Source organism: Coregonus lavaretus (assembly GCF_964263955.1).
Source record: "Coregonus lavaretus genome assembly, chromosome: 31".
Lineage (NCBI taxonomy): Eukaryota > Metazoa > Chordata > Actinopteri > Salmoniformes > Salmonidae > Coregonus > Coregonus lavaretus.
The window spans coordinates 25,998,194-26,013,451 of NC_140018.1; the positions used below are offsets into that span (position 1 = coordinate 25,998,194).

Sequence of the window (15,258 nt, forward strand, 5' to 3'; positions counted from 1 at the left end):
ATTTCCGATTCGGTGGCTGGTGAGGAGCAGGGCTGCCTTTCATAAGACTGAGGTGGAGAGTCTGGGGCTTGTGTGATCCTTTCTTCAAAAATATACAAACCCCAGAGTCTAGCCGCTTTCCTGCAATCCTCAAGTCTGCTCAGTGTCTAGATACTGATGGAGCAAAATAGAATCCCACACCAGGAATGTGGCACAACTATGCTTTAAAGTCCATAGACTAAACCTTATTAGTGAGGTGAAAGCACAAAAAGTATGTGATTAAAACCAATGAATAGAACTTATGAGAGTCTGTTAACTAGACATGATGTGGTTTTATACTGTACAAACCCCCTTTCTTAAGGACTTGTTGATTAAATCCCAATACCTATGACTTATTAGACTTAGGAAGGCTATATATATCATACATCTGTTTTTCTGTGCAGTATGTTATTTTCCAAATAGAAAAACAGCCCTGAAGGTGTAGAGGGATTTTATAACGGTACTCTTTTGTAACGGTGACTAAATCTAGCCCTGAACTACACTACAGCCCTTCCTTTCATAATAAAATACAACTGTAATAATAGGTATTTAAAGTCTTTGAAGTCACTAAGAGAACAGTGAGGCAGCTATCCCAATAACATGGGAGGTTTACGGTCTCTCTCCGGGATAGAACACAACCGCCGATTACACATAAAAGGGAAAGTTGAGGGATAGTGCCAAGAATGCACTTTTATTTTGATATGTGACAGCACTTTGGTTTCAGACAGGAGGAATGAGATATGTCGGGGGGGGGGGCAGGAAACTAGGAAAGAATGCCAAGAATGTCCATGTTTGTCCAGGACTCCATTCAGCCATTGGCACGTCACTGCAGCCCTGGGTGTATAAAGGCAGGGAGAGCTCCTAGCTTCAGACACAGAACAACTCCTCATCCAAGAGAGAGCTACAGCAACAGCTCTACTACTGAAGCTAAACTCTAGCTTTAACCAAGATAACTACGAGAACTTAACTGTGAAAGAACCAGAACGAGAAACTTCTTAACAACGAGATCTACTCGATCAGACGACAAGCTCCCTGACTACTCGCAAGAGACTAGGGAAGACTTTTGAACAACCTGAAGACTTATTTTTGTCTAAGACAGAAAAAAACAAAGAAAAGCAAAATGTCTGCTGGAATGAACATGAGACTGATTTCTTTCTTCTGCTTCACTCTCTCCTACCTGGTAAGTGCAAGACCCTTTTACTGAGACTGTCAAGTAATATGGGAACTGTATTGCTATGTCTATGTACCATGTACCAGACAGACAGCCACGAGCTATCAGCATGTCTAGCCTATTACAACAGCAGTTGAAATGTAAATAGATATATTTTGTTAACACAGTTACAAAAGGCTGTATGATGCCCTAGCTCTTGGGGCTGATGAACTGTAACGTTAGTAGTTGTTGTTACCATGTGCTCAGGGTCTAACCGGACTCCTATCTCTTTGTCCCTTAGGCTGTGGCTCAGGAGTGCAGTGGGCAGTGTAGTTGTCCTGATGTGCCCCCCCAGTGTCCCCCTGGTGTGAGCCTGGTGCCCGATGCCTGCGGCTGCTGCAGGGTGTGTGCCAAACAGATGGGCGAGCTTTGCACAGAGAGGGACATGTGCGACCCCCACAAAGGACTCTTCTGTGAATTCGGCTCCCCCATCAACCGCCGCATAGGAGTCTGCACAGGTGAGTCACTCTCAACAGGCTTCTTTGTGGTTTGAATACACTGACTCTTTGATTATTTTCCTCTGCTGATGTTTGTGTGACTGGAGATGTGACAATCTCTTCTCCTCCTCTTCCTCCCACAGCTAAGGGTGGTGCCACCTGTGTGATGGGAGGGATGGTGTACAGGAGTGGAGAGTCCTTCCAGAGCAGCTGTAAATACCAGTGCACGTGTCTGGACGGTGCCGTGGGCTGTGTGCCCCTGTGCAGGATGGACATCCGCCTGCCCAGCCCTGACTGCCCCATGCCCCGCCGCGTCAAAGTGCCTGAGAAGTGCTGCGAGGAGTGGGTGTGCGATGCCCCCCAAAACTCAAATAGCTTTGTGGGCTCTGCTCTCGCTGGTGAGTTTCAATCTTAGACACATACAGTTGCCTACATTCTAATTATATAATCTGGTCAACTTTTGAGTTTAGAGATAGAGAGTCTAATGTCACTTCCCCTTCTTTGCCTGCAGCTTACAGAGAGGAGGAGACCTACGGGCCTGACCCCTCCATGATGAGGGAGAACTGCCTGGTCCAGACCACTGAGTGGAGCGCCTGCTCTAAGACCTGTGGCCTGGGCATCTCCACCAAAGTAACCAACGACAACCGCGAGTGCCGCCTGGAGAAACAGTCCCGCCTGTGCATGGTCAGACCCTGCGAGTCCCACATGGAGCAGAGCATTAGGGTAAGCACATTCTTCAACCACTACCCAACCAACCCTTTCACTACAACAGACAAACCTCCTCCAATCAATAGTAAAGGAATGGTCACTAATTCTTGTTTTTTTTACGCTTTGCTTTGCTCTTACAGAAAGGAAAGAAATGCATCCGCACTCCAAGAGTGTCCAAGCCCATGAAGTTTGAGATCTCTGGCTGCACCACCACGAAGTCCTACCGCCCCAAGTTCTGCGGAGTGTGCACCGATGGTCGCTGCTGCACCCCCCACAGAACCACCACCCTGCCCATGGAGTTCAAATGCCCCGACGGTCAGGTCATGAAGAAGCAGATGATGTTCATCAAGACCTGTGCGTGCCACTACAACTGCCCCGGCGAGAACGACATCTTTGAGTCCATGTACTACAAGAAGATGCTGGGAGACATGGCGTAAACAATTACATCACCAAAAAGCAAAAACAACGAATGACTCTTAACTTGAATCCAACAGATATCCATCTCATCTCGCAGCACAACATTTGTTTGTCTTTTGGGTTGTAATTTTCTATATGCGTATATTCAATATGTATGAGTGTATTGATGGATGTTTAGGGCCACTTGCCCTAAAGAGGGGGGAAAGACAGGGGGCTGCTCTGCGGCCCCAAAAAGAATACTGCACTATAGTTCTACTATGTGACAACCTATGTTGTTGTAACTAATTGGCTGATGCCATGTTCCCCTCCCCCTAAACTGTGGTGGGCACCTAATTAACTGGGCTGTTTCCAACCTCTGAGCACTTGCAGTAACAAAGGGTGAAGACTTTCAACCCCAGTAGGGAAACTTAAATCCTTTACCCACCAGAATACTGGTTGAATGTGCCCTTGTGTATAGTTCACTGTTTGCAGAGCCTAACTGTTGCAGTGTTAATGACAGGTCATGGTTCAGACCATGCTGAAAAACAGCCGTCCTTCCAGACAAGGAGCGTAGTGTGCATGCTTTGAGGGTTTGCCACAGCACTGAGAAAAGAGGTGTTTGACTTTGACTGACTGATTCAGGTTGCAAGGAAGGAATCAGTATTTTGTCAAAAAAAAGATTTGTAGCTTCATTCCTTTTTATATTATTGATGCTGTAAATATTGTACATATTGTTGTACAGTTGTTTAAGTTAATTTAAACGTGTTTTTCTCTTCCTTCAATATGTTTAATGATAGCTTATTTGCTGGGTTTGACTGTTCCTGTGACAGTTTTGTGTACTATTTTATTGAGAAGTGTGACAACAAATTTACATGTTTTCACTTTTGTAGTTTGGAATAAAATATATTTTTTATATAAACATGATGTCTTCCTCCCTTTCTTTGTTTCACTCTTTCGGCTTTAAAAGGTAGCCTACCCTACAGAACTTCATCTACTCCCCTCATCACACCCAAATTATATCCTGAACTTTACCATATGAAATCAACCACTAATAAGTTAGCACATGTTTACACAGAAGTTAGGTGTTCCCACGTTCAGTTCAACAACAGCAGTCAAACCACTGAAATTCCACTCCATTTGATTGTGTGCGTTCCAGGTCCAAGCTTTGTCAGGCCACCCAGTCTCTAGTAAGGTGTAGTCTATGTGTCACTTTTTAGCCACAAATAATACCAGCAGAAGACTGCCAGCCCGTCCAACACGTTTTTCTAAAGCCCTCTTTTCTCTGCCCTGTGATGCGTGGATGGAGCGGTGTGCTGCCTGTCCATTTACACACTAACCAGACAGCAGACTAAGGAAACAGACTCTGGCAGGGTCTGAGGAAAAGAGCAGTCTAACTGGCAGCCTTGTGCTTTAACACTCACTATCAGTGTCCCGCCACTGGTAAAACTCACACCACACTGAACTAGGCCTGGTTCAACATCAAAGACAACACAGACACATATATGATGGGGATCGAGAAACGGGACTTACCTCACACCAAAGGATAAGCCACAAAAATATATACAGTAATTGGCTGATTAACACAGTGTAAATCATTTTCCTGTCACTGAGTAGCAGGGTCTTTGGTTGTTTTCCAGACGAAATGAAAGAGCCATTGGGTCTAAAACCTGTAAATCCACCCAGACGCTCCACAAAGGGCTCTTTTCATCTGCTTTTTTTCATCATAAGTCTTGACTGAATTTAGACTTAGTCTGGCTCATGTTGTTGTTGGGGGGTGACTACAGTGTGAGACATTCATATCAACAATATAGTGTGATATGTTTTATTAATGATATTGAGGAGGCTTTAACTAGTTGAATGTGCCTCTGAAGTTATGCCGGGTTGGTCCTGGTCGGGCCCTGGATGGGAGACCAGATGCTGCTGGAAGTGGTGTTGGAGGGCCAGTAGATGGCACGCTTTCCTCTGGTCTAAAAACATATATATCACAATGCCCTAGGGCAGTGATTGGGGACATTACCCTGTGTAGGGTGCCGTCTTTTGGATGGTACATTAAATGGCTGTCCTGACTCTTTGTGGACACTTATACTAAGAATAGGGGTATTAACCCCAGTGGCCTGGCTAAATTCCCAATCTAGCCCTCATGCCACCTAATTATCCCCAGCTTCCGATTGGCTCATTCATCACCACCTCCTCTCCCCTGTAACTATTCCCCAGGTCATTGCTGTAAATGAGAATGTGTTCTCAGTCAACTTACCTGGTTAAATAAATTACTTTGAGAACATAGGACATAAGCTACTTAGATTATCAGATATCACATCAGGCCAGATGTGTACTCTACAACTGGTCACTGGTTGATAAGCAAAAGTACCCACATCCCTTTAATTGTACCTCATGATTTGAATAAAGTGCTTCACCTGTAGTAAACGTTTTCCCTCCAGAATTATCTTCCTTGTACACTGCCTTCTACACTTCCTACATTGTCCCTGGATGCTGGGTTTAGAATGAACCTGTACTGCCCCCCAATGTATATCCAATGACCTGGTGTATTCATTTTGACACATGCAAGGTTCTTCAGTTTTTGTCTCAGTTGTGATGATGACAGAGTCAACCGTTGTAATAAAATGCTACCACCAAACTGTTTTGTTTCAAGGGTCTCTTTGAAGCTGAATGCAACTAAGGTAGCAACATTTGACAGGGGAGCTATTTTCAAATCTTATAATAGTACCACACCAGTAGGCTACTCTGACCACAAGGGGTCCCCCTCTGCCTACATGAGGGTATAGCATGAGGAAGAAACTAGTCTAAGGGAAGATTGAGGTGCAGGGAAATAAAGTAATTAATGGAATGTAATACAAAACCAAGTCTGTTTATTTGTTGCTCTCAATACGTATATTTTGCGGGAATTTCTGGTTGAAATTAAGTGTTATTATACATTATACCAGTTTAATTTTATTGCATGAGCTATTGTCATTTCTATCAAATCTAGTTAGGCCTAACACATTAAAAACGTATAGGCCGACACATTGGTGCGGCTGGCTTCCGGGCTAAGCGAGCAGGTGTTAAGAAGCGCGGCTTGGCGGATCATGTTTCGGAGGACGCATGCGCTCCCGAGCCTGTTTGGGAGTTACAGTGATGAGACAAGATCGCAATTGGATATCACGAAATTGGGGAGAAAAGGGGGTAAAATTACACACAAAAAATACAACGTATAGGCCTACACATATAGACATCTGAAATCTAGCGTAGGGCAGGCTATAACAAATTCTAATTTCACAGCCAGTGTGCCTCCGCCATAGAGCTACACACAGCTATAACCAAACCAAACCTTATCTGTCCCAAATTAACCTCTAGATGGCGGCAGCATGTAGGAACCAAAACATTGGGAGGCTTTATTGAAGAATTACATTAGGTACCCACAGAAGCTGGCCAATTTATGTCAAATACAAAAGGGTTATATGCTTGAAATTGTTATCACTGTATATAGTTGAGATTATTGAATAGGTTCTCTATACAATCTATAGATTATCTATATCATGGCATGAGTCCTTGGGAGCCCAGTGGTTGCTCTACAGATCCTAGTGTTATAACGCCTCTGGGACCTGTTTGTGATTTGTGTATTAGCCAACACATCAAAAACTTCAATCTGAGTTATAGGCCTATTACCATTTTGAGATTAATTGCAAATCATTGACACTGCGCATGCTGTAAACAGCTGTCATAGTGGTTAGTACTACTATTACATAATGTAACATGTTGGTTTCAGGCCACACAATGTAAATTGGGAATTTCCCAAAATGATGGATAGGGCCTATTCCCCAAAGGTCAGGACAAAAGGGTAAGGGCAACATTATGTGGATTGAGCCTATGACCATGTTGTTGTCTCTTTAAAGCCACACTGTAAGATCTGCATACCGTCAAAGAGTGGGCCACCAACAAAATACAAACAATGGAGCAAGTGTAATGTTCACATACAATGCAAATACTGTAGCACTAGATTACTGTGATGTACAGTAAAGACATCCCATGAGGGCAGAATTGTTTTTTTTTGTTTTTTATGATTTTAAGCTGCAATTTGTTTACAGTACCCATATGACAACAAATACATGAACAATTGATGGATGACAAAGTCAGGGTTGGCCTATTTTTAAGTAATGTACCTTCAATTCAGAGGGAGGAGCATAGGGGGACAGGCTCATTGTAATGGTTGTAATGGAATCAATGGAACAGAGTCAAACACGTTGTTTCCATGTGTTTGATTTGTTTTTTTCCATTGATTCCATTCCTTCCATTACAATGAGCCCGTCCTCCTATAGCTCCTCCAACCAGTCTCCTCTGCTCAAAATCAATGAGTATGACTCATTAGTTAAAATTACTGGAAATATTTCTTACTGGAAAATTGCAGACTGTGGCTTTAAGGGGAAATACGCTCCAACTGTTCCAAATATGGTCATGTCACCACCCCGTAAACAAGGCTCAACCGCCAGCTACTGTGCGTGAGCCTGTGCTGGAAAGATAATAGTGGAAATAGGGCAGGGTCCAGTGACTGGACATAATATTCGCGTTGGCATTAATTATTCTATGTGCATGATTTCTAAATTATAGGCTATTCATTTCGCGGCTGCACAGATTTGGTCAGCAACCCCGATCTGCTTTCTAGGGCGATGGATCAACCGAAAACAAGCTCATGAGGAATTTGTAACGACTGAAACCTGTGTTCCTGCGCAACTTCGGAAACCATGTGGAGTCGATCTAGAGACGCGCAAGAATGTCGCAATTGAGTGGTAACTGTTCCTTTCCATAGGATCGTTAGTTGTATATGAGTAGCCTATGTGTCGTGACTTCACAGTAACAGTGTCTGTCAATGGTGGTAGTGCGCACTATCTTGGTTCATGATCATTGCAGATTGCACAATTTCATGCGAAACCAGAAATAATTTACGGGAGGTGGACCCATATCACCAGACTGTTGTTTACCTGTGTTGAAATACCTTCAAATATTATGCACATTTTCTTTGCGTGACTTGTGCATAGAATGTCTGTGAGGAAACGTGCGTAATGTTGACTTTGGGTGTTTGGAGATGTCGGGCAACTGAGCATCTATAACAACACAGAGGGATTGTCAAACAAAACAGACTTTGAAAAACAATGAGTCAAGATGAAGGGATATCCTTGTCGGTCCCCTCCTTTGGTCCTGGCTCGAACACAGAGGGTGCCCGCGGGGGCTCTGCTGGCTCCAGGGAAGAGAGTGGCAGCAGTGACCCCATCCCCGCAGCCGGGACATTCTGGCACGACTCCGTGGTCAGCGGAAGCATCAGTCCTAGTACCCTGAGCTGTCCGATGGACAGTGGCTGCTTGTTGTCAACGGGGAACTGTAAAAACAGGGCTGTCACCGTGGCATATGTCGTCAACAGCGAGCTCACTCAGCTGCACACCGCAGAGAACATGGCCCTGCATTGCCTGAAAGACGCGTGCGAGTCCGTGGGAAGTAAACTGGAAATCATACACTTCGGGAAGATCGACTTTGGAGAGACGTGTGTGCTTGACCAGTTCTATAATGCAGGTAAGCGGTGATGATGACATGCAAAGTGCATGAGATGGGTTATTGAATATGTTGCCCTCAAACTATCAGAACCAAACCATATTGACTTTTGTCACTGTCTTTTCTTCTGAATCAAACCCTAGACATCAAATCCCAGCCTACAACACATGACATAGGGGACATTCATATATTCACCAAAGGTAAAACAGGTTCACTACTGTTCAATAAACATTCCTGTGGATGGGAAAGGGGCTACGGTGCACATTAATCCACATGCCACACCACTTGACTCACTCTAATGGGGCTTCCATTGTGGTTGCAATGAGCACACAAAAAACTGCAGATAAGATTTTTACATGTCATGGTTTAGAATCATTACATTAACCTCCCCAGTTTACATATTTATTTCCACTACCTAGCCTATAGCCTACCCATTTGTGTTAATCTGGAACACATAGGGCACTGGAGAGTCTCAACAGGGGAATTTCTAATTTGCTCCACAAATGTGCCTCTAGAAGTGAGCCTCCTGAGCGTCATGGATTGTTCTGCTCAGTGTGAGCAGAGGTTCGAGTTTCCATTAGACTCCAGAAGTGAACTGAACCTTTTGTCTAAAGCACTTTTCCTCCTTTTCCCATATATCTAAAAATGTTCTCTTAATCCCAAATGGAAATGTGTTGTTGCCTAGTGGGGCTTCTTAAAAGTCAGGTTTTCCACACCTTGTTATTGGATTTTCAACATTGCAGAACCATTTTTATTTTTGTAAAGATACGGCATGGACAAAATTATTGGCACCCCGGAGCTAGTACTTGGTTGCACAGTCTTTGGCCAAAATAACTGCCCAAAAATGCTTCTTGTAGCCATCAATGACCTTGCTGCACGTTTCTACTGGCAATTTGGCCCACGCTTCAGCAGATAACTGCTCTAATTCTCCCCTCCACCGACTGCTGTTTTCAGCTCTCACCATAGGTTATGGATGTGATTCAGATCCGGACTCTTCGCTGGCCACTCCAGAACAGTATTTTTTTCCCTCTTGAACCATTCCAGGGTGCTTTTGATGTGAGTTTGGGGTTATTGACTTGCTGGAAGACCCACAACCATCAACAGATACACCGTTTTTGGACACCGGGTTGAACATTGCACTCCAAAACACCTTGATAATCTGCTGATTTCATGATGTCTTGCAGTACCAGAGGCAATAAAGCAACCCCACAGCATTATCGAACCCCCCCCCCCCCCCCCCACCCCCCATGTTCTTTTCGTTGAATGCTTCATTTGGTTATTGGTAAACATAGGAGACCCCACTGCTGAAGGAGACACAATAAAGCCTGATTGAACTTATCAGAAACCCACCTAAATAAGACTAAATCATAGCTCTTTGGCAATACAGATCAGCACTGTGTTTACTGACGACCAAATGAAGCATTCAATGAAAAGAACACCCTCCCTACAATCAAAGATTTGGAAGGTTTGATAATGCTGTGGGGTTGCTTTGCTGCTCTGGTACTGAGGGCTTTGAATGTGTGCAAGGCATCATAAAATCAGCAGATTATCAGGTGTTTGGGATTCCAATGTTCAACCCAGTCCAAAAACATGAGTAACCATTGAAGGTTGTTGTTCTTCCAGCAGGACAACAACCCCAAACACACATCAAAAAGCACCCAGGAATGCTTCAAGAAGACATTTTTTTATTTGAGTCATTTAGCAGACACTCTTATCCAGAGTGAATTGCAGGAGCAATTAGGGTTAAGTGCCTTGCTCAAGGGCACAGCGACAGATTCTTCACCTAGTCAGCTCTGGGATTCAAACCAGCAACCTTTCCGTTACTGGCCCAACACTCTTAACTGCTAGGCTACCTGCTGCCCCAGAAGAGATGCTGGAATGTTCTGGAGTGGCCAGCAAAAAGTCCAGATCTGAATCACATCCAAAACCTATAGCGAGAGCTGAAAACAGCAGAATTAAAGCAGTTTGCTGCTTAAAAGTGGTCAAAATTGCCAGTAGAAAGGTGCAGCAGGCTCATTGAAGGCTACAAGAACCGTTTGTCTGCAATTATCTTGGCCAACCCTGTGCAACCAAGTACTAGCTCTGTGGAGCCAATCATTTTTGTCCATGCCATTGTTCTTTATTTAGTCAATTAAAATCGTAAACTTAAGTTTACAAAAATAAAATTGGTTCTGCAATGTTGAAAATCCAATAACATTGTGTGGGGACAAAATTATTTTTTGTCAACTTATTTAAGAAGAAATAGGGAATGATTTAAGAAAAGTGCAAGGGTGTCAATATTTTTGGCTACAACTCTATAGGATGATAATGCAGTTGTATCCCTGATATGCATAATATACACTGTAATAACACTAATTACATATTCTCCATGATAATATTCCATAATAAAATAGGGCATGTTCTATGTGTTGTATAGACTTAGCTGACATCACAGCTAAAAAGCTTGTTGGTTGTCATAACATAACATTGTTGGTTGTGTAATCAGAACTCAACTTTTTTTTGGGCTATTTTCCACAGGGCGCCTCTGTGGATTTTCAGTATAATACACACGGGAGGTGGAAAGCAGTTCCCAGAAACCCCTTTTGTATCTGTTTAAATAAACACAAGCTTTATTGAGATGACTGACAGAAGCTCCCTATAGATTGCCAACTTCTTTATCGTGTTCCTACAACAGGACATTTTAGGCATGGAATCATGGAACACAAGGAACGAGAAAAAACGAAAACTGTTGTATACAATGAACTAGATGTCTGTACGCTTTACTCCTTATTTGGGAAAGTTGAACTACCATATTACCACATTCTGAATGACAGTCCTGACCTCATAAGAAGGGAGCATTCACAGAACATGTAAATAAGTGCATCAGGAATGTGCAGGTGGAAGCACATTTTCACAGTACATCAAATAGCTGTTCAGATTCGCATAAAATGTTCACATGTTGTGACCTCGCTGAGTAAAAGCAGCAGTGGCTATTGACCTAACCCCATCAGCTCAATAGATAAAGGTCAAAGCACACGTTCATCCTAATGAAGTGAGCCAGTGGTATTGACCGGTGTTTCCCAACTCCTCGAGTACCCCCAACGGTACACATTTTTGTTGTAGCCCCAAACAAGCACAGCTGATTCAACTTGGCAACTAATGGTCAAGCCTTCAATTAGTTAAATCAGGTGCGTTTGTCCGGGGCTACAACAAAAATGTGTGCTGTTGGCGGTACTGGAGGACTGGAGTTGGAAAACACTGGGGTAGGCTACTGTTAAAAAGGGGTCATGGTTTTAGTCTTTTTAGGGCATCAAAAAACAAATGGATAATGTTTTGCCTTTACTGTATGTTGATACCCAGAGGACAACACTCTTGCACTGACTGCCACCTGTAACTGTGCTGGGAAGCAGTATAAGTCATAGCTATGGCATGCAGGAAAGTACCGTCATGCTTGATCATTATACCACATTTCAGTGTAATTTGGATGGAGCACAATAGTGTTTAAGAGTCCATGGTAATTCCCGAGAACAGTATTACCATGGTATAAGTGTTTGTTTACCCCTCAGCTAAAGTGGCTCCGCTGTGAGCTGAACTGAACCATTGACTGTCTGACTGTGCAAACTAGATGACAAGCCTGTACACAGTGTCTTCTCACACCAGGGACGCAGTGTGTCTTCCATTCAGTTGCTCTAGTGTTTGTCCTTTTGAGAGTCTGTATCCATGACATCCCAAATCCCACCATGTAAATCTCTGTAGAAGAAAGTCTGGACGTTTCACCCACAGTCTCTCCTCATTTCAGTTTGTCCCAAAAGGAAGTACTGAACTGCAGCACCATATCCCTGGAGGCTCTCATAAAGGAAACAGTTGGACTGTTGTGATGTACAGAAGACCTCATCTGGAGGGAACAACTCTCCCCAAACGCTGTGGTATCACATGAGACAAAAGATTGAATGTAAAATCAAGAATGTGTCCTTTGATAGAGAATTCTATTTTGGAGATTTGTCTATAGAGTATAGACTGGATTCAAATGTTATCAGTCACTCAACATTACAGTATAGGCCTACACACACCACGTTCAGCATTGTTTTGATTGTCAAAGGATTCCAGCACAAGATCCCACATGCACTCTGGTCTGACCTGAAAGCTGGCTGGTAGCTGTCATTGTCTGCTCCTATTGGTTGTCTACTAAGTTGTTTATCCATACTCATGTGTACGCTGGCTGCCCATGTGAGCTAGAGAGCATCAGATCAGGAGAAATTGGATCACCAACCACACTACTTTCCAGGGAATCCAGTCTTTACTGGAAAGGAAGAGAAAAATCCATATGTTCCTCAGAAAAAGTGGTGTAGAGTGTTGGTTGATCAAAGCACTCTGTCAGGTTTTATCAGCAGTTTTGGTATGTGGTGTTAGGTGTGCCAGCAACAGTTGGCAGTAGGGCATGGGAGTAGTTCTGACCTGTAGACGTTGGCAGGGTGTGAGATTGATTCAGATTAATGGCGGCATGATTAGGCAGTCAGCATCTACTCTGGCTGGTCATGGCCTCCTATATCGATATTCACACGGAGATAGGGATTATCTAGGCACAATCTACAAAGCATGAGGATTCATATGAATGTATTGCATTTAGCACTTTTCCAGGTGCTTCAAACAACTATTGCGTGACCTCACAAAGGTGGATTGGTGCTGTATTTCGTTATTGCCAGGTGATCTCTTTCTATATTAGTATCCTTCATGTTAAATAGGATTACGTTGAGACATCATTCATTTGACAGAAAACAAACCCCTCTAGTTAAAATAAAGTGCTCTTGTTAAAAACAAGTTCTGTTTTGTTTGTTTCTTTAACAAGAGGCCAATCAGGAAGTTTAAGGCAAATCTTGGCAACGGGCACTGTAGTGACCAGGCAGCTCCTTGTGTTTGTCAGATTTGTTTCACATTCTGTTCTTACACTTTCCCCCTGGGCCATGGCACTCACTACTCACTCTCTGAAATATGCTAGTGTGAACAGAAACTAAACTACCAGAAGCCGAGGATTCCTTCTACCAAAGGCCCTGGTTCTACTGACAAGTTACTCTCCTCTCCTGTCGGGCTGAGGTTTGTCTCTTTCCTGCATATTGCACTCATTTCTAAAGTAGTATTTCTTATTTTTGGGCAGGGCTTCCAAACTGCTGATTAACCATTGTAAAAGTGCCCTGCATGCTTTCCTATGGCTGGGTGTATTTATAGAAGCATGCACGGCATGCACTCTCAATTTAAACACCAATATGGTGTCTTATTCCTTGGATTGTTTTTGTATAACAACACTGAACCTAATTTGGTCACTTAAGCCTCTTTTAACTGTTTTGGTTTCATGGGCAAACAAACCTGATATGAAAATAACAATACACGTCTGAGTGCTTGAATTACTTCCTAGGAGCAGCTAGCAACACTGGATGCTGTGTGAATTCAATATTAGTCCCATTGATTTTTCTTGACTGACTGTAGGACATCATGATGCACTGATAGTTCCCTCTTCAAGTCCGCTTCAATTTGACTGCAGGGAAACATAATGGCATGTGATTGGAGCACACTCGGCAGATAGAGGTCTCCAAGAACATGAACTCTGCTGTTCTTGGAATTTTGGCAGAGGATGTTCACATTTCTATGGGCTTAAGTCACCCCTGGCCCCTTCTTGCACGGTCATTACCAGACACAAGGTCCTATTGCGTCTTTGGGGAAATGAAAACTGCAGTCTGGGAAACATTCATTTCCAGTGGAGACTAGGGACCGTCATTCTTCCGATATGGGGTTGTTCCGTCCTGCGTCCTCCTCAGTACGGCTGAGCTCCAGGGAAATCCATTTACACTGGTGCGCTAGTAAACGCTTCTCTTTCCTCCTGAGTGATAACGGGAAAGTACACATCATGGATGGCTAGACAGTGATGTCTTCACTCAACACTGTCATAGTTTGATAATAGATGGATTATCAGTGAGCGGAATGTGCTGAGAAATGAATGATTAAGCTTCAGTCATTCAATCATCCATCCAACATGGTGTGATGCCAAATGCTCGAATTCTCAGCAAATGCCTGAGAATTTTCTTACTACAATCTGAAATAAGTATGATTACATTCTCAAGTGTTCTCATCTTGTGTATATCTCGCTGGCATTTATTCACTGTGGGTGGTCAAAAGATATGCTTGAAGTAGAGCTACAGGAAGTTAAATATGTGAATGAACTGTTACAGTTTTCTTGCCTGTCAACATTATTAGGTACACCCATTTAGTACCGTGTCAGACCACTCTTTGGCATAGAGTAAAAGAGGGAACCTAATCCCTCTGGCCTTTTTCTGATTGACCAGTAACACTCCTACAGAGGTATAATAGCCATGGGTGGAGGCCACAGTGACAGGCGGAGTGTCTATAAACCCAGTCTAATAATGACCCCAGCAGCTCCAGGTAGCACATAGCATAGCTTCCCCTCTAAATAAACCTTCCTTCATTCCCCCCCCCCCGTCACTGCTACTACTCTGTGAGGGCTACTGCTGGAGTCAATTTAGTTTTGTCCGCAGTGGCGGTGATTCCACCAGTAGTATAAACTGGATCAGAAAGCAATCAGAACGCATACTAGCCTACTTCTGTCTTGTTTAGTTTTTCCCCACCTCATTTTGGTCCAAAGGAGAGTTGTATAGGCACAGTATAGTCAAGCCAGAGGTGACTGATCACTCTCATTGTGTGTTTACGAACGACAGGCAAGGGGTTACAATGGGTCAACATAATTGACAAAGCAGCAGGTCCCCAAGAGAATGACTAAAAAGGACTAAACTAGAGTGCCTCTGGGGCACTGTTATTAAAACACCCATCATCAGAAGGACATTTAGGAGGCTGTTTTTCTTTTCCAGCTGTTTTTGTGTATCCTCTCTGGCTAGGTTAGATTTTTTGTCAGTTGTTGGTGATTTTCTTTTGGGTTCGCCAAATGATTTAGTGTTGTTCATCAGA

At 43.4% G+C, this 15,258-nt stretch overlaps 2 protein-coding genes across 2 annotated transcripts in view; both read left to right on the forward strand.

Annotated features, from left to right (window-relative positions):
* The first annotated feature begins 889 nt into the window (after window positions 1-889).
* On the forward strand, window positions 890-3,690 carry LOC311107045 (CCN family member 2-like). The gene is made up of 5 exons (XM_084149500.1): window positions 890-1,198; window positions 1,470-1,686; window positions 1,809-2,063; window positions 2,177-2,388; window positions 2,514-3,690. The coding sequence occupies exons 1-5, from the start codon at window positions 1,139-1,141 to the stop codon at window positions 2,808-2,810; spliced, it is 1,041 nt and encodes a 346-aa protein (XP_084005626.1). The 5' UTR covers window positions 890-1,138; the 3' UTR covers window positions 2,811-3,690.
* A 3,581-nt stretch (window positions 3,691-7,271) lies between these two features.
* LOC311106944 (mitogen-activated protein kinase kinase kinase 5-like) overlaps window positions 7,272-15,258 on the forward strand; it is a 61,432-nt gene continuing 53,445 nt past the window's right edge. Inside the window, exon 1 of the mRNA XM_084149348.1 lies at window positions 7,272-8,328. Coding sequence (XP_084005474.1) covers window positions 7,914-8,328 — 415 coding nt within the window. The 5' untranslated portion in view covers window positions 7,272-7,913. The remainder of the gene's footprint in view (window positions 8,329-15,258) is intronic.